A 26,773-nucleotide genomic window follows, 5' to 3' on the forward strand; every position below is an offset into this window, starting at 1 on the left:
ATGGGAATACGTTTTTTAAATAGGCCTCAGTTCGATAATAAGAAATATTAAAATATGACGTGTCAATACCCAACATAATGATTCTTATAAAGGGTCCTAAAATTTTGAAAAATTAATTATAGATTTAAATGACTGAAACTAATTAAAAAATGAAAGATCGGGTTTCAAAATATTGGAATACGTCATTGAAATTGGTCCTCAGATTGATAAAAAAAATATTGAAATATGACGTGTCAATATCTAACATAATGATTTGTACATTGTATCCTAATATTTTATAATTTAATTATCGCTTTAAATGACTGAAATTTATAAAAATATGAAACAGTTGGCTTCAAAATATGGGAATACGTCCTTTAAATAGTACTCAGGTGAATAATAAACAATATTGTAATATGACATGTCAATACCGAACATATAATGATTCGTACATTGAGTACCGTCCTAAAATTTGGAAAAATTACACCTCTTATACTATAATAAAGCTTCACCTCTCTTTCTAATTTCCTCTTTTTTAATCTCCTTTTTTCCAATTCTTCGATGTCTATAATTTTTAGGTTCCTCTCTTTTTCTTCTCTATTTTTTTCTCTGTGTTATTAATATTATACATATCATATATTATTTAATATTATATATGTGTATATTATATATATCATATTTTAAATGTGTATATTATATTACATATATATACATATATATATATATATATATATATATATATATATATATATATATTACCTTTCTTAACTTTTGTCCTATTCATTAACCCCATTAACGATGTCTCACGGGATGTCATCGAACTGTTACCGAACTTTCAGCAATTGCATTCACACTTTTCTCTCACGAAAGCATCGACCGTCAATCATATACGCGGAAAAGAGGCAACAATAAAAGCGATACACGCTCACTTCACGGGTAAACATGACTTTTTTTTATAGTAGATATATGCATCTTACGATATTTCACGTTTTTATCTGCCATAATTTATTGTTTTGTATTGAATATATCTTAATATTGTAATTATATGTAATCGTAAAATTAATATTATGATTATTTTATTCTTATAAAACCTATAAGAATCCAAGTAACTGTCATAACACAAGCTAAAGTAAAACTGGTTTTCATCCTAATAATATTGATCAAACAATGTCATAGCAACAAATTAAAACAACTTTGGTTGGGCAGCCTTTATGATAAAATATATATAGTGGAATCCTTTCCATCCATCCATATCTATCCATAATAAAAAATCTACTATAAAAAAAGTCATGTGTACCCGTGAAGTGCGTGTTTGGAGTCGAAAGTCTTGTTGCCGTTTTTCCGCGTATACGTGATTGGTGGTCGATTCGAGGTACGGGGCGAACTTGATCGCGGTTATTATAATAATGACAGTTCGTATCGTGATAATAAAGGTTAAATGTGTAGTGATCTCGGTATGTGTTATATAATATTTCTTAAGAGCTTGTGTCGTGTCACGCAAGATTTAGTAGAAAATAATATATTTATAAAAAAGAAGGCATAAATAAGATGAAGCAGTGATCGACGAATGAAAAAAAGTAAGTATATATATAAATATATATACAGATCTTTTTATTATATTTAATACAAATAAATCTTAATTTTTTTTTTTTTATTTTTTTTATCACAATTTATAGGATTCTAATTAAATAATTAAGCAAATTTATCTATTTATAAAATAATTAAGAGAAAAAGATATAATATCATTTTACTTCAGTACTCTGTAGCCGAAATTTATGATACATTAAACTAATTATTATGTCGAAATAGGCTATCTTTTTGCTTACTCCTGAGTAAATTAAACATAAAAAACAGAGATCGATAATATTAAAAAGAAAAAGAAGCCTTCGATTTGAAAAATTATTTTTATTTTACATCTGCATAGAAAGTATGAATGATGATTAATAAACGACTAATCCTGTAGTTTGAATTCTGATTTAAATATAATTATTGTACTCGATATCTCGGCCGTATTAAAATTAAATATGAATAATATCTACATTCTTGCAATATATAATAATACAACATATGATATACACAATAATTAAGTACAAAAATATCCTATAAATTGTCGTAATGCAATTTGCTTACGAAAACATTTTACATAAAATTTAATTTTATTTCATAAAATACATTATAATACATAACATCATTTTTGAAAAACCATTACTTATGTAACGAATGGTGACATTTATTTTTAACATCATTGAAATAATTATATTTTACTTAATGTCAAAGTTCGATAAAAAATTGATACTTGATATTATATATAGTTTCTAGAAGAGTATATAAAATAATACTTTCAAAATATTATAACGTTTAAATAACACGAAAGTGAAACTAATTATAACCAAACATTGTGAACGCGTTAAAAAAAAATTTTTTTAAATATTAGAATTATTTTCACATATTATTTAATAAAATGGAAAAGAATCATTATTTTCGAATCATTTTGCGTGGTGGTAATCCTAAATCTTCATTGGATGTTTTTTTTACAATTGGTCTTGTACCCAACAATAATTGTTGAAATGATAACTTTTCCTCTCCTATTTGCTTTATGTCTGTTGAATGATCAATCTCCAAATAAAATATGTCATCTAAATGATAAAATTATAATATTAATGACAGTTATATAGTAATTATATTTTTGGAAATTTTAAAACTTTTTCACATAGCTTACTCATAATTTTTACATATCCTTTCATTTCAATCATTTGCCCCTTGTCAAAGTAGACATCATTATCATAATTTACTATTTGTATCTCCAATTTATACGTCTTATCTGTAATGGATCCGCAGCCAATTGTTTTAAAACTATTTAGAAATTTATTAAAATTCGTTTTAATGTATCCACGTATAACTGAAAAAAATTTTATTAATTTTTAGTTTATCACAAGATTCATCTTTAGTTCATCAGTATCATTTTTAGTTTATCACTGTATTATAACGAATTAACTTATAGAAAATATTTAAATCTCATAATTATAAAAATCAAATAGTATAAAAATAAGAAATTATGTAAAAAATATGTATATAAAAGATTTATAAAAGCATATAGTTACATATTTATACGTACGTTTGCATACAAATGTTTATCGATATATAAGAAATACCGGATTTTAGTATAAAGTATATTATATACATATAAACACTTACTAATGCATGCATTAAGATATTGAGGTACATCACACAATTCCACTAATTGTGGTTGCATCGCTTGAATGTTTTTTTTTAGGTCAAAATTACCCAACGTATTTATTGTCGTGTTGGATCGAATAATTAGTTCGTATTGAAGTGTCCCTTGGTTGAATTCAGGTATTTTTACCTTTTTAGCCTTAGCACCATCAATATGCACAATCTGCAAAATTAACAAATATTATTAAATTAAATATGTATATTAAATTAATATTATTCTAATACTACTGTTTTATATGTACTTTATTGGAATAAACTTTTTTTTTTAAATATTACAACAAAATGATAATAAAAATAATAATTTTAATGTTATAAAAAATAAATTATACAAAAATGTATCGCTTACTCGATTTGGTTGTATATAAAAATTTATACGATCAATTTCTTCGTTCCAGGCAACAACTTGAATGCGATGTTTACTGTTGTTGTTCACCAAAAATTTTAACAATCTATAATGTTGGGATTTACCAACTATCTTCGGACCGTCAATTTCATCGATAAATCCAACAATTTCTCTAAATAAATTTTTTATTAAAATTAGTAATATAATAATATTTTAATTTGTTTTAATTATCAAGCTAAAATATTAAATATTATGTTCTTTTATTTGTTAATTACAACAAAAGATAATTATTTTTTATTTAAGAAAGAATTAAATATATATACATAATGTGATCACAACAATTGTTAATAAATAGTCGAAAAGAAACTTTGAAGGTTATTGTGACATAAAAATTTTGATATTAAATATGTATATGTGTATCAAAACTATATTAATTTACAAATGAGATATTTTAATTAAATTATTCTAATAACATGCTTTAAAAAACAATACATTATTAACGAAAGCGTACTAAATATCATTTATTGATAATATTTTTCCAATGGTAGATTTGATAATTACATGTTATATAATTTCTGATAATGTAAATTTTAAAAACAATTCATTATATTGTAGTATATTTCGTTATTAAATTTTTCGTTTAAATTAATCTTAAAAATATTTTATTAACTGATATGATAATACATTTAAGACATAGAGGTAAAAATTTGCATAATAATTATACAATTAAATAAAAAATTATATTATATTAAGTATAAATTAAAAATATAAAGACTCACACAGTAGAATCTTCGAATTGTATCGATTCCAACATTTCATCCGATGCCAAATATATCGTCTCCAAAACATCATTTTGATTGAGAAAAGTAATTTCCTGTCTATTGACTTCCACATCATTACTTCGATTTGGAGTAAAAGTTTTCTTTTTGTTGCAGGTTTCCGAATGACTTTCTTCGTTTAATGTCTCCTGCTGTATGTTAAGTATTCTGTAAATGAGTAGCGTATATCAATATAATATCGTGATTAATAAAATATATTTTATAAAACTTTTATGTCGCAAGTTACAAGCTCTTCCATTTAAATTATGTAAAAGATTATTATATTGCGAACTTTAAAAAAGAATCGGTAAAATAGAATCTCTTTTATATAAGAAAGCAGTTATAAAAATAATGTAAATTATTACTAAAAAGCTATCAATCGATTTTAACTAACAAAATTAGCTATTCTCTGTAACAATAATTTAAAAATTTATAAATAAAAAATGAAAATATTAATAAAAATAAGTATATTAATAAATTTACTTGTTAAGCGAGGATTCCTTTAAATTAATTTGGGACGAATGTTTATTTCCATTATTTTTTTTCTTATCCTTTTGATGTTGGTTAACTTTTTCCATTTTTTCTTTTTATCTCTTTTTCTTCCTCGTTCCTTTATTTAAAACTAAAACAAAAACGTATACTATAATATATCGCATAAAGTGTAATTTTATGTTAAAAATAGAAATTAAATCGCAAGAGTTTTATAAGAGAGCAATATCAATATCGAACAAAATTTAAAAAAAAAATTTTTTTTAAATTTAAAATATATATTTAAAAAATTTTAACAAAATTATAAATTAAAATTTAAAAAATAATTAAGTAATGTAATAATTATTAAATGTATTTATAATGTATAATAATTTATAAAATAATTATTAAAAATATATCAATAAGTTAGCTCACTTCTTCGAACCTCCTGTAGATTTGAGAAGATATGTTGCTATGTATAAAGAGTAACATATTTTGTTTTATCGTTGCTATAGAAAATTCGATGACGTTAAAGTTGTGTTCTAAAATCACTATTAATATTGAAAATCTATAATTCACGTCACATTTTAGAACACAACTTTAACGTCATCGAATTTTCTATAGCAACGATAAAACAAAATATGTTACTCTTTATACATAGCAACATATCTTCTCAATTCTACAGGAGGTTCGAAGAGGTGAGCTAAATTATTGATATATTTTTAATAATTATTTTATAAATTATTATACATTATAAACAAATTTAATAATTATTACATTACTTAATTATTTTTTAAAATTTAAATTATAATTTTGTTAAAATTTTTTAAATTTTAAATTTAAAAAAATTTTTTTTTTTAAATTTTGTTCGATATTAATATTGCTCTCTTATAAAACTCTTGCGATTTAATTTCTATTTTTAACATAAAATTACACTTTATGCGATATATTATAGTATACGTTTTTGTTTTAGTTTTAAATAAAGGAACGAGGAAGAAAAAGAGATAGAAAGAAAAAATGGAAAAAGTTAACCAACATCAAAAGGATAAAAAAAAAAATAATGGAAATAAACATTCGTCCCAAATTAATTTAAAGGAATCCTCGCTTAACAAGTAAATTTATTAATATACTTATTTTTATTAATATTTTCATTTTTTATTTATAAATTTTTAAATTATTGTTACAGAGAATAGCTAATTTTGTTAGTTAAAATCGATTGATAGCTTTTTAGTAATAATTTACATTATTTTTATAACTGCTTTCTTATATAAAAGAGATTCTATTTTACCGATTCTTTTTTAAAGTTCGCAATATAATAATCTTTTACATAATTTAAATGGAAGAGCTTGTAACTTGCGACATAAAAGTTTTATAAAATATATTTTATTAATCACGATATTATATTGATATACGCTACTCATTTACAGAATACTTAACATACAGCAGGAGACATTAAACGAAGAAAGTCATTCGGAAACCTGCAACAAAAAGGAAACTTTTACTCCAAATCGAAGTAATGATGTGGAAGTCAATAGACAGGAAATTACTTTTCTCAATCAAAATGATGTTTTGGAGACGATATATTTGGCATCGGATGAAATGTTGGAATCGATACAATTCGAAGATTCTACTGTGTGAGTCTTTATATTTTTAATTTATACTTAATATAATATAATTTTTTATTTAATTGTATAATTATTTATCAAATTTTTACCTCTATGTCTTAAATGTATTATCATATCAGTTAATAAAATATTTATGAGATTAATTTAAACGAAAAATTTAATAACGAAATGTACTACAATATAATGAATTGTTTTTAAAATTTACATTATCAGAAATTATATAACATGTAATTATCAAATCTACCATTGGAAAAATATTATCAGTAAATGATATTTAGTACGCTTTCGTTAATAATGTATTGTTTTTTAAAGCATGTTATTAGAATAATTTAATTAAAATATCTCATTTGTAAATTAATATAGTTTTGATACACATATACATATTTAATATCAAAATTTTTATGTCACAATGACCTTCAAAGTTTCTTTTCGATTATTTATTAACAATTGTTGTGTGATCACATTATATATATATATTTAATTCTTTCTTAAATAAAAAATAATTATCTTTTGTTGTAATTAACAAATAAAAGAACATAATATTTAATTTGATAATTAAAACAAATTTAGCTTGATAATTAAAACAAATTAAAATATTATTATATTACTAATTTTAATAAAAAATTTATTTAGAGAAATTGTTGGATTTATCGATGAAATTGACGGTCCGAAGATAGTTGGTAAATCCCAACATTATAGATTATTAAAATTTTTGGTGAACAACAACAGTAAACATCGCATTCAAGTTGTTGCCTGGAACGAAGAAATTGATCGTATAAATTTTTATATACAACCAAATCGAGTAAGCGATACATTTTTGTATAATTTATTTTTTATAACATTAAAATTATTATTTTTATTATCATTTTGTTGTAATATTTAAAAAAAAAGTTTATTCCAATAAAGTACATATAAAACAGTAGTATTAGAATAATATTAATTTAATATACATATTTAATTTAATAATATTTGTTAATTTTGCAGATTGTGCATATTGATGGTGCTAAGGCTAAAAAGGTAAAAATACCTGAATTCAACCAAGGGACACTTCAATACGAACTAATTATTCGATCCAACACGACAATAAATACGTTGGGTAATTTTGACCTAAAAAAAAACATTCAAGCGGTGCAACCACAATTAGTGGAATTGTGTGATGTACCTCAACATCTTAATGCATGCATTAGTAAGTGTTTTTATATGTATATAATATACTTTATACTAAAATCCGGTATTTCTTATATATCGATAAACATTTGTATGCAAACGTACGTATAAATATGTAACTATATGCTTTTATAAATCTTTTATATACATATTTTTTACATAATTTCTTATTTTTATACTGTTTGATTTTTATAATTATGAGATTTAAATATTTTCTATAAGTCAATTCGTTATAATACAGTGATAAACTAAAAATGATATTGATGAACTAAAGATGAATCTTGTGATAAACTAAAATTTAATAAAATTTTTTTCAGTTATACGTGGATACATTAAAACGAATTTTAATAAATTTCTAAATAGTTTTAAAACAATTGGCTGCGGATCCATTACAGATAAGATGTATAAATTGGAGATACAAATAGTAAATTATGATAATGATGTCTACTTTGACAAGGGGCAAATGATTGAAATGAAAGGATATGTAAAAATTATGAGTAAGCTATGTGAAAAAGTTTTAAAATTTCCAAAAATATAATTACTATATAACTGTCATTAATATTATAATTTTATCATTTAGATGACGTATTTTATTTGGAGATTGATCATTCAACAGACATAAAGCAAATAGGAGAGGAAAAGTTATCATTTCAACAATTATTGTTGGGTACAAGACCAATTGTAAAAAAAACATCCAATGAAGATTTAGGATTACCACCACGCAAAATGATTCGAAAATAATGATTCTTTTCCATTTTATTAAATAATATGTGAAAATAATTCTAATATTTAAAAAAATTTTTTTTTAACGCGTTCACAATGTTTGGTTATAATTAGTTTCACTTTCGTGTTATTTAAACGTTATAATATTTTGAAAGTATTATTTTATATACTCTTCTAGAAACTATATATAGTATCAAGTATCAATTTTTTATCGAACTTTGACATTAAGTAAAATATAATTATTTCAATGATGTTAAAAATAAATGTCACCATTCGTTACATAAGTAATGGTTTTTCAAAAATGATGTTATGTATTATAATGTATTTTATGAAATAAAATTAAATTTTATGTAAAATGTTTTCGTAAGCAAATTGCATTACGACAATTTATAGGATATTTTTGTACTTAATTATTGTGTATATCATATGTTGTATTATTATATATTGCAAGAATGTAGATATTATTCATATTTAATTTTAATATGGCCGAGATATCGAGTACAATAATTATATTTAAATCAGATTTCAAACTACAGGATTAGTCGTTTATTAATCATCATTCATACTTTCTATGCAGATGTAAAATAAAAAATTAAATTTTGCAAATCGAAGGATTCTTTTTCTTTTTAATATTATCGATCTCTGTTTTTTATGTTTAATTTACTCAGGAGTAAGCAAAAAGATAGCCTATTTCGACATAATAATTAGTTTAATGTATCATAAATTTTGGCTAGAGAGTACTGAAGTAAAATGATATTATATCTTTTTCTCTTAATTATTTTATAAATAGATAAATTTGCTTAATTATTTAATTAAAATCCTATCAATTGTGATAATGCAATATGCTTACAAAAACATTCTACATAAAATTTAATTTTATTTCATAAAGTACATTGTATTACATATAACATCATATTTGAAACATCATTATTTATGTAACGAGTGGTGACATCTATTTTCAACATTATTGAAATAATTATATTTTAGTTAATGTCAAAGTTTGGAAAAAATTGATACAGCATACTGTATAGTCTCTAGAAGAATATATGCAATAATGCAATATGTTTACGAAAACATTCTCATAAAATTTAATTTTATTTCATAAAATACATTGTATTACACACTGAAAAAAAGATTATTTAAATTCAACTAATATTTAGTTGAATAAGTTTAAATAAATCATTTATTTGAAACAATGGATCCGCTTTGTTTTAAAACTATCTGAAATATGGCCAATCACAACCATTTCTCTGAAGAATAAAGGATTATGATTGGTGAAATATATTATTAATCGATCTTAGACATAGACATAGGAATATTTCTATATTTATGATCTCAGATTAATTATACCTACTTTATTCGAAAATATGAAAACAATTATCTATTTTAACCAAGAAATTTTGAACTATTATTCATATCTACCAAGTTAACGCATATTTATATAGATGAATAGGCATTACTATACTTTTTCTTTTGTACAATTATTTTTTGAATAATTTTTTTTTAGAAAAATATATACTATTTCCTTTCTATAAATTTATTTGTTCTAAGGTCATCTCGTGTGTCTTGTTCATGACTTACTTCATACATATATCATAATATTTCACAAAAGTTTTCACAATATTATGTCTATAAAGAAAATATAATTAAAGAAAAAAATAAGTATAAAATTTTATTAGAAAAAGTAAGAAGATATTAAAAAACAAAGAGAGAAAGAGAAAAATATAGAAATATATTGAAAAAAAAGAAGAGAAGAAGGAACAATAAAGAATAAGAGGTATATATATATATAACGAAAATATTTAAAATATATTTGTTTACTCTTGGTAATTATGAAGAAGAGAGGCTTCCTTATCGATTTCATTGAAATTTCGCAATTTTGTGCATTTTAATTATTTTATAAATAGTGCGTAAAACACGAATCTACAAGTTAAAATTACTGCTTTCAATTAATAAAAAAGTTATTAATTACTTTTCAGTGTACCAATTATTCTCTACTCTAAAAAAAAGCATAAATTATTTTTTTTTAACCATTAAATTCAATATATTACAATATAGTTCACACACACACACATAATCACACAATAAAACTGCATATTTATCAAAGAAAATAATAATGTAAGTTTTTTTAAAGCAGAGAATAGTTGGTATGTTGAATTGTGTGTCTAAATCTATATTAATATAATAAATATTCTAACTACACAACTATTAGCTTTAGTATTTATAATATTTTTTTCCAATTGAGAGCGACAATTTTAACTTCAAATTTTCTATATAAATTTGAGCGCGGTGGAAACAGCTTGTGCAAAGTGTTGGCGAGTTCTCTAATGGTTTCTCGAGGATTTTTGTGCACGAGATCTTTAAGAAGCGTTTCATTAATCTCATGAGATCGACCAGAGCAAGCTTGATCTTCTATATTAAAATCACCAACTTCGACTCTTCGATACAAGTTGCGAACTGTCTGAATGACGCAGACATTCTATACATATATAGAAAACATCTCATTCAGGTTCTCTTTATATGTGTAGAGTGCCTGTGTCATTCACATAATTCGCAACTGATATCGAAGAGTCGAAATTGGCGATTTTAATATAGAAAATCAAGCTTGCTCTGGTCGATCTTATAAGATTGATGAAACGCTTCTTAAAGATCTTGTGCACAAAAATCCTCGAGTAATCATTAGAGAACCCGCCGATACTTTGCACAAGTCCGTTTCACCGCGCTCAAATATATAAAACTTGAAACGAACTTTCCGAACAACCTAATATTTTTGTATTATGTATTTTATGCAGTTTCAAAATAGAAAAAGATATCAAAAAACAAAGATAGAAAGAGAAAGAATATAAAAATATATCAAAAAGAGGAAAAGAAGAGAAGAAGGAACAAAAGGTATATATATATAATAACAATATATAATAAAAATAATAAAACATATATCTGTTACTCTTGGTAATTATGAAGGAGAGAGGTTTTCTCATCGATTTGATTAAAATTTCACAATTTTGTGTATTTTGGTGCGTAAAACACGAATCTACAAGATAAAATTGCTGCTTTCAATTAATAAAAAAGTTATTAATTACATTTCAATGTATCAATTATTCTCTGCTTTAAAATAAAGCATAAATTCTTTTATTTTTTTTAACCATTTAATTTAATATCTCTTACAATATATTCACACACACATACACATATATACACAATCATAACTGCATTTTTATCAAAGAATATAATAATGTAAGATTTTTAAAGCAGAGGATAGTTAGTATATTGAATTGTGTGTCTAAACCTATATTAAGATGACAAATATTCTAACCACACAACTATTAGCTTTAGTATTTATAATAATTTTTTTTCAATTGAGAGCGACAATTTTAATTTATAAATTTATGTTTTGCGCACCAAAATATACAAATACAAATACAAAATAAAAAAATACAAATAATAAGATACAAATATTTACAGTCCCTTATCTCTTTCGTAATTACTTTATTCTTTTATACAATGTTTAAATATGCTATATATCCTCTGCTTAAGATTTCAAAGTTAAAGAAAACAAAGAATTGAAAAAAACATAATTTATTTAATTGAAAGTGCGAATAAGACGCTAAAAAACAAAAAAAGAAACAATATAAATATATAAGAAAGAAAAGAAGAAGAAAAGAAGAGAAAATGATAAAAAATAAGGTATTTATTTAATTAAGTAAACATTTAAATTTATATTAATAATACAAATTTTTAAGGCTCCTATATTAGGAGTCCTAATATTAAATATAACTCGTAATATAAAGGCTATGGAGCCGTACGCGGATGTTGGTGCGTCGATTCCAACGAAAAGTCCAACATCCGCGTACGGCTCCATAGCCTTTTAATATTACGAGTTATATTTATATGTATTAATAAATTTACTTTTTTGTATATGTTTATATATTTATATATATTTTATGCTTAAAGTTTCAAAATTAAAGAAGACAAAGAAAGAAAGAGAAAGAAGAAAATTTTATTCAATACAAAGTAAAAAGACGACAAAAAAATAGGAATAAAAAGCAAAAAAGATATAAAAAAAAGAAAAAAAAAGAAAAGAAGAAATAATAGAAAGAAAGGTATACATATATTACAAAAATATTTATTAATATTAATGTGTATATTTAATAAAAGATTTTCTAATACGATTTTCTACAAAAATGTTAAGATTGCATTAATTTCTGAATTATAAACAATAAAAATTTACTAATAACATAATTATATTAATATTTAATATTTTCTTTTTTAGCAATTCAACGGGATCATAAACTAAATGGAAAATAAGCTAGACATAATATTAAATTAAATTTTATTTTTATTTATTCAATTATTTAATTATTTAATTATTTAATTAAAATTAACCTTAATTTGAATAAATTGAAATTGATTTTTACTTGATTGAAATTGATTTTATTTTACTTTTTGAAATTGACCTTGACTTGTATTGAAATTAATCTTGACTTGGATTGAAATTGGCTTTGAATTGGATTGAAATTGTTGACTTGGATTAAAATTGGCATTAATTTGGATTGAAATTGACTTCATCTTGGATTAAAATTGACTTTGAATTGGATTGAAATTGGCTTTGACTTTAATTGAAATTGGCTTTGAATTGGATTGAAATTTGTTTTGAATTGGATTAAAATTGACTTTGACTTTGATTGAAATTGGCTTTGACTTAGATTAAAATTGGCTTTGACTTTGATTGAAATTGACTTTGACTTGAATTGAAATTTGCATTGACTTGAATTGAAATTGGCTTTGACTTGAATTGAAATTAGCATTAATTTTGATTAAAATTGACTTTGACTTATATTGAAATTGACTTCAACTTGAATTATATTTAGCATTGAATTAAAATTGACTTTGATCTAAATTATTGAATTAAAATTATTTTTTATTAAATTGTTGAATTAAAATTATTTTCAATTGAATTATTAAATTATTAAATTAAATAAATATTAAATTAAAAAAATAAAAAAAAATTTATTATTATTTTTATATATTTTTAATTGAAATTATTTAAATAATAATTATGCCTAAAAGAAAAATTGTTCGATCAATTGAAGAAGAAGAAGAATATCAACGTAATAAACGAGAAAAAAGGGCAGAACAGCAAGCTAAAAGACGAGAAGGAAAGCAAATATCTAAAAAAAATGTAATAATATATTCAGTAAATGAAATAGATATCACTCAAGCAAGTACATCTCAAGCAAATCCATCAACTATTACAAATGTTATTAATGTAATAAAAAATAATAATGAAGTAAATGCAATAAATGATGGTATAGAATTATTTAATATTAATAAAAGTATTAATATAACTAGAAATAATATGAATTTATTAACTAGAAATGTTTATAACTTAAATATAGAAACTCCATTAAATAGCAATGCTATTTTTTCAATACCTAGCACATCAAATATATTAATAAATGATAATAGGATTGAAAATTGTATTAATTCACAGAAAGTACCATTACAAAATATTATAATAGATAATAGAGTAGAAAAATCAAAAGCAATGTCTACTAATATAATTAATATAAGTAAACAAAACAGTTGGAATGAAAAAAATCGAGCTTTAAAAAAAGGATACACGAACATTAATATGCCTCATATTATTCAATTAGAAAATATTGTAGAACATTATATAGGAGAAATGAATATATATTGCGATCATTGCGGTGCAAAACATTTTAATTCTGAAAAAATAGCTAATAAAGGTAATTCATTTAACGATTGTTGCAGCCATGGGACTGTTGAATTAAATTCTTTACCTCAACCTCCATATGAACTTTATGAATTATTTACTGGAAATCATCCAAAATCAAACCATTTTTATAATCGTATTCGTGGTTACAATAACACATTTTCATTCGCATCGTTTAATGCAAACCTATCAGATTTCAGTGCGCAAAGACGTGGACCTTATTGTTTTAAAATTCAAGGACAAATTTATTATCAAATTAATACTGCATTGTATCCTTTACCTAACGAAATGCCAAATTATGGTCAACTTTTTATCGTAGATAATAATGAAGCGACAGAATGTCGTTTACATCGAAATTCAAATCTTGATAAAGAAATTTTACAATCAATAGATAATATAATGCGTACAAATAATATTTTTGCACAATCGTATCGAATGATGCATGAAGAAATTCAAATGCAACAGCAAACATCTGATAACAATATACGTGAATTACAATTAGGATTTTTAACTAAAAAGGGCATCGATCGTGGCCGATACAATGTACAAAAGATAAATGAAGTTGCAGCTGTTTTTTCTACTACAGCAGATGGTGAAATTCCTGAAACCTATGTAACAATTTATAATAAAAATACTAAAACATTAAAACAAGTTAGTACAATGGATCCAAATGTAGAACCATGGATTTATCCATTGTATTACCCATACGGTAGTCAAGGTTGGCACGATAATTTACAACGTAAAGATAGTAATAAACGAGTAAGTAGAGCTGCATACGTAAAATATCGAATAGCTATACGTGATAATTTTAATGTTTTCATTATGGGAAGACGGTTATTTCAGCAATGGCTGGTAGATAGTTATATAAAAATTGAAAAAGACCGAATTAATTATTGTAAACAGAATCAAAAACAATTGCGAGCTGAAACTTATCAAGGATTAATTGATTATTTAGCAAATACCGCCAATAATAACGATGCTCACATTGGAAAAATGATTATACTTCCATCGACATTTGTGGGTTCACCGCGTAATATGTTGCAACATTATCAAGATGCGATGGCTATTGTTCGGAAATATGGAAAACCGGATATCTTTATTACTATGACTTGTAATCCAAATTGGCGCGAAATTAAAGAAAATTTACTTCCAAATCAACAACCTGCAGATAGGCCAGATATATGTGCTCGGGTATTTAATATAAAAAAAAATTATTTAATCGATGTTATCGTTAGACAAAAATTTTTTGGTGAAGTTTTAGCATACGTTTATGTAATAGAATTTCAAAAACGTGGATTACCACATATACATTTATTGATTACATTAAAACAGAATTGTAAGATATCAAATTCTGAAATAGTTGATAAATTTATTTCTGCAGAAATTCCTGATCCTAATGAAAATGAAAGTTTACATAATGTTGTAATGAAACATATGATTCATGGGCCATGTGGAAATTGGTGTTTGATAAATGATAAATGTTCGAAACATTTTCCAAAACCATTTCGACCTGAAACAACTATGGATGAAGATGGTTATCCACAATATCGTCGAAGAAATAATGGATTGCTGTACGAAAGACCTAGACGATATGTTGTTGATAATCGATACGTTGTTCCATTTAATCCAACGCTCTTACTTTTATTTAATAGTCATATTAATGTTGAAATAGTATCAAGTATACAATCTGTGAAATATTTATATAAATATATTTATAAAGGCCATGATGCTGCATCTGTAGTTATTGGAGAAAATATAGATAAAACAATAAACCATGATGAAATCCAAGATTTTATCGAAGCTCGATATGTCGGGCCCGTGGAAGCATGTTGGCGTATCTTAAGCAAACCTTTGCAAGAAAAAAGTCACGCTATATTTCGTTTACCGGTTCATTTACCAAATGAACATAATGTTATAATAGATGATAATATTAATAATGATGCGATAAGATTTGCTGTAGAACGAGTAACAATGTTATTAGATTATTTTCAGTTAAATGCTCGAGATGAGGAAGCAAAACAATATTTATATAGTGATATTCCATCTCATTATGTATTTAAAAAAGTTATAATTAACGGCAGAACTATTAATCGTTGGGTGAAACGTCAAAGATATTTCAATTGTATTGGTCGTATGTATTCCGTTAGCCCATCTCAAATAGAATTGTTTCATTTACGTATACTTTTACTACATGTTAAAGGAGCTACAAGTTTTCAAGAATTAAAAACAGTTAATAACGAGATACATCAAACTTTTACTGCTGCATGTTTAGCATTAGGACTCATAGAAGATGATGAAGAATGGTATCGTGCAATGAATGAAGCAAAAGTTTGGATGATGCCAAGACGACTTCGTAATTTATTCGTACGAATTTTGATTCATTGTCAACCAGTTCATCCAAAAAAGTTGTGGGATGAGTTTAAAAAAGATATGTCGGAAGATTATACAAGACAATTTGGACCTACAATAGGAATAAAGAAAGTTTATAATTATATTATTAATTTACTTCAAAAGGAAGGATCAAATATTGCTAATTTTCCTGAAATTGAACAAGAAATAGAAGAACACGAAATAAACGACGAAGAACAAATTGAAGAAGATACATCGATAGGTATGCGACAATATGAACAATTAAATACAGAACAAAAAGAAATTGTTGATGCTATTTTAATAGCAACAAGTAACAATAATGATAACTGTTTTTATATTGATGGTCCAGGTGGATCTGGTAAAACTTTCATTTATACAACCTTGTATTATCTACTTAAAAGTAGAGGAAAAATAATTAATACGATGGCGTTTACCGGTATTGCTGCAACATTACTTCCAAATGGGAAAACAATACACAAAGTTTTTGGATTACCTGTACCTCTTTTCGCTGATTCTACATCAAACATTAAAGTTCAATCTAAAGAGGCTGAAAATTTAAAACTTGTAGATGTTTTTATTATAGACGAAGCTCCTATGGCACCACGCTATGTATTAGAAATAATGGATCGAACATTACGCGACATAATGCAAAATGATTTACATTTTGGTGGTAAAATCGTTCTTCTTGGTGGAGATTTTAGACAATTATTACCTGTAAAAGAAAGAGCTACGCGTTGTGAAATTATAAATTTATCAATAAAATTTAGTATTCTATGGAAGTATTTTAAAATATTTTCATTGACACAAAATATGAGAACTTTACCACAGGAAAAAGAATTTGCACAATTTTTACTAAATTTAGGTAATGGTTCTTTAAATGATCATTTAGATAATATTCATATTCCAGAAAAATGTATAGCAAACGCAAATTCGGATATGGTTAAAGACATGTACGGAGACATTATAAAATGTAAAAAATATAAAACTATGGCTAATTACGTTATATTATCTCCAAGAAATGTCGATGTTAATGAAATAAATGAAAAAGTAGTAAGTTTATTGGATGAAACGACAGAAAGAGTTTATACAAGTATAGATACTTTTGAAACTGGAGATAATCAAGATATATATGAAACAATTCCGATAGAATATCTCAACTCTTTAAATCCAACGTGTCTTCCACCTCATGAATTACGCTTAAGAAAATACACTATTGTCATGCTTATTAGAAATCTTAGCATGAGCGAAGGTTTATGCAATGGTACCAGATTACTGATTCTAGATTTAAATAATAACTTATTACGCTGTGAAATTTTAACAGATAATAAAACTGGAGAAATAGTTTTTCTTAATCGTATTACTTTATATTGTGAAAATATATATCCGTTTACTTTCAAAAGAAGACAATTTCCAGTAAAATTGGCATTCGCTATGACAATAAATAAATCACAAGGGCAAACTTTCGATAAGATTGCAATAGATCTTCGAAAAGATATTTTTAATCACGGACAACTATATGTCGCATTTTCACGAGTTCGTTCTTGGGATTCGTTGAAAGTTCATTTAAGGGATGATAATCTATCTACAAAAATTAAAAACTATGTTTACAAAGAAATACTTGATTAATAAAATAACAAACGAATGAGTGATACATGATTATATTATAATGATATCAAAAAATGACATTGAAAATAAAAATTGATTAAATTAAATTTAATAAAATTTATTTTTATATAATAATTATTTTTTTATCGTTTTATTATATTATTTAAGTAATAATAAGAAATAGATTGTAATTCATTTAGTTAATAAATTAAATATTTAGTTAATTAATTAATTATTATTTAAAGATGGCGCGCGCGTTAGCGCGCGCTGCGTGCTAGTCTACTATAAAAAAAGTCATGTGTACCATGAAGTGCTCGAAATCGATATGTATCGCACGTATTATTGCCGCTTTTCCGTGTACGTGATTGGCGGTCGATTCGAAGCGATACAGGTTACGATTATGTCGACAGTTTGTATTGTGTCAGTTTAACAGTCGTTTATCCTTCTTTAAAAAAGGCATGTTAAGTCGATTCTCGAATGTATCGAAGGCCTCTCGAAAGTCTCGAAGTGTATTGTTGCCTCTTTTCCGTCGCTCTGATTGGTTTTTACGGTGTTACATGCTTCGTGTTATTTAAGTACTATTTGTCATTTGACATCGCGAAGGTTATATTGACAGTGCAATGCAAAAATAAAATAAGAGAAAATAATTACAAAGAAGAATTTTTAAGAGTGCAAACTTCGAATGATACGCGGTAAGTATAATAATACTTTTATATAAAACTTAATTACATATTATATTATAATGTGTTCAGAATTTTCCAAACCATCAAAAAATCACATTAAAAAATATCTATGTGTATGTATGTATGTATAATGTATATATGTCTGCCGACTCACTTTTCCGAAAATTTAAACGTTTCAAGAATTGTTTGAGCTACGGCACTCCACTTTGGCATACATGTAAAATAGTACAATACTTTTATTTATTACCATTTTTATAAAAATTTATATAGTATTTTAAATTTTAATGCAATTTTAATTTTTCGATAAATGTTTGTGATTGTTCTAACTTCTATAAATTTTGACATATCGAGGTAAATTCTTTTACTTGAATAGAGTATCATTAAAGAATAAAGAATGGTTGCTATTAAATTTAATGAAGATCGGTGATCATTTTTCATAAAATTTTGAATTTTTTAAATAATATAAATTTTTGAATTTTTTACGAAAGAAACATACAAAAGGAACATAAAAATAAATAAATACATATACATATATATATATATATATATATATATATATACGTATGTTATTTATTTAAGAAATTTTTCAAATTTAATTTTAATTCAATAAGTTAATTATTTGTATATTTTTAATTAATATAAAATTTATATTATAGATTATTCATTTAGACGGAGTGCAGGCTCGTACTCCTAAAATTTCACGATATAATAACGGCAATGTGCCCTACGAGCTACAGATCCAGAGTAATACAACAATCTTCAATTTGGGGAAATATAATATGGAACAAACCAATTTAATCGAACCGGAGCTTGTGGAGTTTTGTGATGTAATGAATACATCATCAAGAATCGGTAAATTACAATTCAATCTTATGCCTTCTCATATTCATGAATTGTTTATTATTATTCTTTTTATTTTTATTCATTTCTCATAATACTATTTAATATTTCGAAAAATATTGAAAATACAAAAAAAATGTTTTATACCAAAGTTTTATAACTACAAGGGAAACGAAAAATGGTATCATTAGTTTGATTTTGGATAATTGTTTGAAGGTCACATGAAGATCAACTTCTATTTTTTAAATGGAAGCTCTTATTTTTGAATACTTATTCTTGTAGCTTATCTCGAAAGCTTTCCAAAACAATATAATAAAATATTTTTTTCTTAAATATTTCTTGAGTTACATAAAATACAAAATATCTTGTGAAACATTCAGTTTTCAGCAATTTTACTTTAATACTTTTATGCATAGAATAATGAAACCAATCAATTAGTGTAAAAAAATACATAGTTGCATTAAAAAAAAGTGTGCAGCTGCAGTGGCAAATTACTTACATTTTTTTTAAATACTTATTTGTTTTCTTTATATCAATTAATTGGTCTCATTATTCCGTGCATAAAAGTATTAAAGTAAGATTACGGAAAACTGAATATTTTACAAGATATATTTTATGTTTTATGTTAAAAAATTGTAAACTTTAAGCTTTATATCTCAAAAAGTACTTAAGAGGAAAGTATTTTATTATAGTGTTTTGGAAAGCTCTCGAAATAAGCAACTACAAGAATATGCATTAAAAAATAAGGGTTTCCATTTAAGAAATTAAAAGTAACCTTTACGTAAGATTCAAACGATTATGCAAGATCAAATCAATGATATCCTGTCTGTCCCCCTCAAAGTCATAAAACTTTTGTATAAAACATTTTTTTCGTATTTTCTATATTTTTCGAAATATTGGTGTAGATCGATTAAATCAAACATCCTGAATATATACATATACAGGATAAGTCTGATAAAAAGTCCATCACGTTTTTTTCAAAAACGATTAGAGATAGGGGAAGATATAGAAAATATCTATTTTCAAAATTAGGGTTTAAAATATCGATTTACAAATCTTATCACTTTGATCTTGGATGACGTTGCCAAGGTCAAAGTAAAAACATCTTGAATTTTTAAAATAAGATCATCATATATTTTTAATATTTTATAAATTGATTCCTTGTAATATTCTGTATAAGAAGTTATAAAAGAGTAGGATGATTAAAAAGTGAATATATAGATTATAAAATATTTTATATTTTAATTTTACATAATCTTACATGAACTGTGAAATTTCTCTTAAAATATTCATTTTTTGATAATCTTATCTTAATATTTTTATGAATAAAATAATGAGAAAAATCGATTAGTCTAGAGAAAATACATAATTGTTTTTAAGAAAAAATATGTAATTTTGAACTAGAAGCCATTTTGTACATAAAAGTATTAGAACAAGATTATTGAAAAATGAATATTTTACAAGATATATATTTCATAATTTATGTAAGATTATGTCAAATTAAAATATGAAATATCTCGTAAACTATTCACATTTTGATTTTTTTACTCTTATAACTTTTTATACAGAATATTATAGAAATCGATTTGTATAAAAAAAGTATGGTGATTCTATTTAAAAAATTCAAGTTTTTGTCTTGACCTTGGCAACACCATTTAAGGTCAAAGTAATAAGATTTGTAAATAGATATTTTTAAACCTATAATTTTGATAATATATATTATTCTTTATATCTTCCTTTATCTTTAACCTTTTCTTTTTGAGAAGAACGTAATAAATTTTCTATTAGACTCACTCTGTATATATGTTTATATATTTATATGTTTATATATTTATATGTTTATATATTTATATGTTTATATATTTATATATTTATATATGTTTATATATTTTTTCTTTTTTAGCATTAGAGGGCTATATAAAGTCCAATTTTGGGCCAATTTATAAAACTAATTTGAATAAGAAAATTGGATGTGGATCCATCACTGATGGGTACTTTAAATTAGAAGTACATATTACAAATTTTGAAGAAAACGATTATGAACTTATGAAAGGAGATAAAATTAAAGTAATTGGCGAGATGCAATATGCAAGTAAGAAATGTTTAAATATTTATTATTATTATTAATTTCAATTTCATTAATTTTAAACTTTCCTGCTTTGATATTTTGATTTTGTAATCATGCCCACACAACACATGGACGTAATTACAACATAATTTGGATGTCCGAAGCGAGCACCAAGGACATCCGATGGACGTCCCGTGTACATCCTGTGGATGTATTAAGGATGTCCTATGTTCCGCCTAACAACATCCATAGGCTATAAATGGGACGTCCAGCGGATATCCTTAGTGCTTACTACGGACATCCAAAGTATGTAATTATGTGGATATAATGACTGCATTCAACAGAAAAAGAGCACAATGGCCAGTATTCATAGTCAGATCTTATATTTAAGATCGTCTTAAGATCTCGTTCAACCAATCAAATGACGTTATACGGCTATTTGATTGGTTAAACGAGATCTTAAGACGATCTTAAATATAAGATCTGACTATGAATACCGGCCAATGAGTGCTTATTAATTCTTTAATGTGATTAGTTTCTATGTTTAGATCCAACGAAGAACTAAAGGAAATAATCACATTAAAGAATCAACAGTCGCCGCATGAGCTGCTTTTTCTGCTGAACGCAACAAATGTTTCAATAATGCTCATTGAAAACTATTAAGACCATATTATATATTTAGATAGTTAGAATTTATTTAAATCAATAAAATACATGTATATAATTTTTGCAATATTATCTTAAGTATACTACTTTCAGCATTATAACCAGTAGCTCATCAAAATTATCAATATGTTTATTTATAAAATTTATGTTAGTGTAACAAAAACAAAATAATATATTACTGACGTGCTATTTTTTATATGTTCACGCAGTTTACTTAGTATAAAAAAAATTAAAATAAAAACTCCAATTAAAGTGTTCAAAGTTAACGTATACAATTATGTGTAAATTTTTATAAACTTTCAGTGTTTTTTGTCAATTTAAATTCCTTTATCATTTCTAGAGTAGTAAAATATGAAAATAACCCATGCATTACTGTTTTCAGAATTCTAGAGTACGTTATATAGTTCAATTTTTACATCTGTGAAAATTTTATCATAGAAAGTTTTTAATCAACACAAACTGTAAAATCTGAGGTTATGATTGTTGTCATTCAGTAGTATTTTGGCGGTGCGTCACTGACTTACACAGAATCCGGTATTATTGATATTTTTACTAAGACTTTTCTATATATTCTCTGCAATAAATATCTCTTTGTTCAATAACACGAGATATGAGAGATACGAGCGGCACACGAGAGCACGAGCACGAAACATGTTGTGACACGTGAAAACCCGGCCGACCAGGACATGCGCAGCGCATTGCGCACTAGCGCCTAAAATTATCAGGATTAAAAGTCACTCTAAAAAAAATTGTAAAAAATAAAAATTATTGTAAGAAAATTATAATTAATAATAATAATAGAATTAGAATCTTCAGCTCAGACGTCCTCACAGAACTAAACGGAGGATGTCTACAGGACATAAAATAAACGTCTTATTTTGGATATAAAAAGACACAACCAAAATTTATATGTATTAAACGAATGTTATCGATAAAAATTAAGTTTTCAACTACAGGGTATACATATACTCGATATATTGTAAGATGTCCGGAATATGTTTTTTTAAAGTCCTACAACTGTCCATCGCAGTTGAAATTTTAACAGGACGTCCGACTAACGTACTTTGGACGTCCCACAAATGGGGACATGTGAGGACATATATCGGACGTCCGAATAACGTACTTTGGACGTCCCACGAATGGGGGACATGTGAGGACATATATTGGACGTCCAAAGGACGTACATGTGTTGTGTGGGTGGTGTTTCAAAAAAATATAATAATAAATTTAAGGGCTTCTTAAAAATGTTTTTGTAAATCAAAAATGTCAATAAATTTATATCTTCGATTATCAACTAAATTAAAGAATTATCGATAAATTCATTTATTTTTTGAACTTACAAATTTTCAAACAACATTAAATTAACAAATTTTAAATTCAATAACATTATTAAATATTTAAGTAATTGTTTAAAATGATTTCCTTGTTCCCTTTCCTTCGTATACACACACATTTCACAGCAATTTTTTTATGATTATATGTTAATACCTTTATTCTTTTTCTAAATTATACATATATATTTTATTTTTATATATAACTGTGTAATAATTATTTACAGTTGATCCACCGTACTTTTCAGTACAAAGTCTAAAAGACATTAAGAAATTAGAAGAGCGAATGTCTTTGACTACTATAATAAATGTTAATCGCACGTTAAAGAAAAAGAAATTTGAAGAAAATTCATCACAACAAGGTAAAAATTATATCATCATTAAAAGTGTGTATGTGTACAAGGTGAGTCAAAAATATGTTTAAAAAATTTGTGTATTCTTGCATAAAAAGGAACAAACTCACAAATTTTGAAAACAATATTTTTGATTCACCTTATATCTGCGTAGAGAGAAACAGAGAGTGCAAACTTCTCCATTTGTTTACATAAACAGCTTCAGTAAGCAACCACTACGAAGTAACAAATAAATGTATAAAAAATGTTTAAAACTCATTTTAAAAGCTATTTAAAAAATGTTAAAATAATTGGTTAAGTCCTTTTTTATTCATTAAAAAAAGTTTACTTTTATATGTTAATGTATTATAAATATTAATTTTACGTTTATTAAATATTTTATATATTTTTATATTTTTTAAAAATATTAATAAATTTTTATATTTTTTAAAAATATTAATAAAATAAATATGTAATAAACGTTAAATAAACATTTATTTTATTAATATTTTAATAATAAAATATTAAATATTTAGATTCTCTTAAATATAAGGTTTTCGGGTTCGATTCCCGATTCAGCCACTTTCGGATCTATATTTTTCTCGCATTTATGTCTTTAAGGGGGGTCAGAGGGGATTCAATAGAATTAAATCTCAAAGATGAGATTATTCCATATATTTAAGTCTTGGCAGTGACCAAGTAAAATTCGTGCCTTGTGCATATAATTATTTATTTCCGATGAAAAATTAATTTTCGTCGGAATACACGCAGCAACATCCGCGTTCGGCTCTTACAGCCTTTCTATCATATGTATTATATTTAATATTGAGAGCCTGATAGAAATGTCTTAATTAAATATTTAATAAATGTTAAATAAATATTTATATTGAATTAACATTAAAGTAAACGTTTTTTTAAAATGTGACTTATATAAAAAGGGACTTAACCAATTATTTTAACATTTTAAAAATATCTTTGAAATAAGTTTTAAACATTTTTTATATATTTGTTTCTTACTTAGGTATGCTTACAATAGAATTCAGATTAGACCATTTAATTTGATATGTATATTATAGTCTATCTCTTTTAGTTTAAAAAATAAAAGAGAATAGCTATTTTTGGTGGAACATCCTATATACATATACAAGATGTTTCAAGGAATGATCAATATTCTATGGTTATATTCTAGAACATGATTGTATGAATTATGTTAAGCAAAATTCATACAAACATTTTATTTTGGACGGTTTTAAAGATACAATGTGTTCAATTTTAAAGATCAAACACATTTATTAATTTAGGAGAAATAAATACTATGAAACAATAATTAATTAATTAATTAATTAATTAATTAATTTTTTTTATTTAATTTTTGTCGTTTTCTGTTACTATCCAAATACAAATGTAAACATTAGGTCACATTTAATAAGTTTTGCGTTAATTTGAAATTTTTTGTTTCTGGTGTAATTAAAATGTTTTATGTTTACACTCATGCCAAATTTATTGTTAATTAATTTAAATTATTGTTTACTAATTAATATTAATATAAATTAATTATTTAAAATTGTAAACTTAAAATTTAATGTAATTGTTTCATAAAATTTGCTTCTATTAAGTTAAAAAAATGTATTTGTTCTTAAAACTGAACACGTTGTAGTTTTATAACCACGTTCACAAATGAAACACATGTTTATATAAACTTTATTGCTTAAAATAAGGTATACAATCTCATATTTCTATACATTAGAATGCTAATCATTCTTTCTGAAACACTTTATATATAATATATAATATAACTATATACATAATACTATATATAAAATTGCATATATATTATACAATAATTACATTTTATATGTGCATATATGTGCATATATGTTTATTTATTTATTTATTAGAATATCTTTTAGTGTCAGATCAAGAAAAAAAGCAAACAAGAATAAAGAGAGAAGAATTTCAAAATGTTACTATTAATTATTCAAAATTATAAAATTTAATTGTTTTATATGTATAATATAACTGTAAACATAAAATTTGCTATTTTTAAATAAATTCATTCGTTCTTAAAACTGATCACGTTGTATTTTTATAACCGCGTCCAGAACAAAATACATGCTTATATAAACTTAAAATAATCTGTATTTATTATGTTCTAGAATGTTAATTATTCTTCCTGAAAAACCCGGTATATTTAATGTAACTTTCTCTGCATTTCCATATTTTTGTAGCTTCGCTCGAGAACTTTTCAAAACACTATAACAAAATATTTTTTCATTCATATAAAAAAAAATATATTGCAAATTACTTACTTTTTTAAAATTAACTCTGTGTTTTTCTTATATCAATTAATTGGTCTCATTGTTCTGTACATAAAAATATTAAAGTAAAATTACCGAAAACTGAATGTTTTATTAGATATTTTGTATTTTATGTTAAAATTCTATAAACTTCAGATCTAATAACTAAAAAAAAAATACTTTATTATTGTGTTTTGAAAAATTCTAAAACTGAACTATAAGAATATGTAATAAAAAGTGGAGGTTTCCATTAAAAAATTTAAAGTGATCTTTACGTGATCTTGACGACGCTGTTCAAGGTCATACTGATATTGTTACATAATGCTTTATTTAAAATCCTGCAACTTTTGTTTAAAACATTTTTTTATCTTGCATATTTTTGGAATAATTCAGGTGCTTCTATACTTTTTGAACATCCTGTATATGTGTGGTACATATATATATATATATATATATATACCATATATATATATTCATATATACTTACATA

The 26,773-nt window shown here is 24.4% G+C and overlaps 2 protein-coding genes and 1 long non-coding RNA gene across 4 annotated transcripts; 2 read left to right on the forward strand and 1 right to left on the reverse strand.

Moving 5' to 3' along the window:
• Positions 1 to 1,243: 1,243 nt before the first annotated feature.
• On the forward strand, positions 1,244 to 14,121 carry LOC146723443 (uncharacterized). 2 transcript variants are annotated; one of them, XR_014924550.1, is made up of 5 exons: positions 1,244 to 1,556; positions 11,150 to 11,246; positions 11,892 to 12,041; positions 12,309 to 12,457; positions 12,628 to 14,121. It is a non-coding gene; the product is annotated as an uncharacterized LOC146723443 (long non-coding RNA). The 2 variants fall into 2 exon arrangements; XR_014924549.1 differs by lacking the exon at positions 1,244 to 1,556 and having other exon boundaries at positions 10,958 to 11,246.
• LOC114930201 (uncharacterized) lies at positions 2,168 to 5,432 on the reverse strand. Its single transcript, XM_085481914.1, has 7 exons — positions 5,278 to 5,432; positions 4,858 to 4,996; positions 4,336 to 4,542; positions 3,560 to 3,728; positions 3,175 to 3,376; positions 2,699 to 2,878; positions 2,168 to 2,615 (listed from the first exon to the last, which is right to left on the reverse strand). The coding sequence occupies exons 2-7, from the start codon at positions 4,950 to 4,952 to the stop codon at positions 2,455 to 2,457; spliced, it is 1,014 nt and encodes a 337-aa protein (XP_085338040.1). The 5' UTR covers positions 4,953 to 4,996; positions 5,278 to 5,432; the 3' UTR covers positions 2,168 to 2,454.
• LOC114945154 (uncharacterized) lies at positions 5,343 to 8,681 on the forward strand. Its single transcript, XM_029321242.2, has 7 exons — positions 5,343 to 5,540; positions 5,816 to 5,954; positions 6,270 to 6,476; positions 7,101 to 7,269; positions 7,452 to 7,653; positions 7,952 to 8,131; positions 8,215 to 8,681. The coding sequence occupies exons 2-7, from the start codon at positions 5,860 to 5,862 to the stop codon at positions 8,373 to 8,375; spliced, it is 1,014 nt and encodes a 337-aa protein (XP_029177075.2). The 5' UTR covers positions 5,343 to 5,540; positions 5,816 to 5,859; the 3' UTR covers positions 8,376 to 8,681.
• Positions 14,122 to 26,773: the final 12,652 nt, after the last annotated feature.

The sequence above is a fragment of the Nylanderia fulva genome, unplaced genomic scaffold, assembly GCF_048542155.1.
Source record: "Nylanderia fulva isolate GAGA-0341 unplaced genomic scaffold, ASM4854215v1 Scaffold199, whole genome shotgun sequence".
NCBI lineage: Eukaryota > Metazoa > Arthropoda > Insecta > Hymenoptera > Formicidae > Nylanderia > Nylanderia fulva.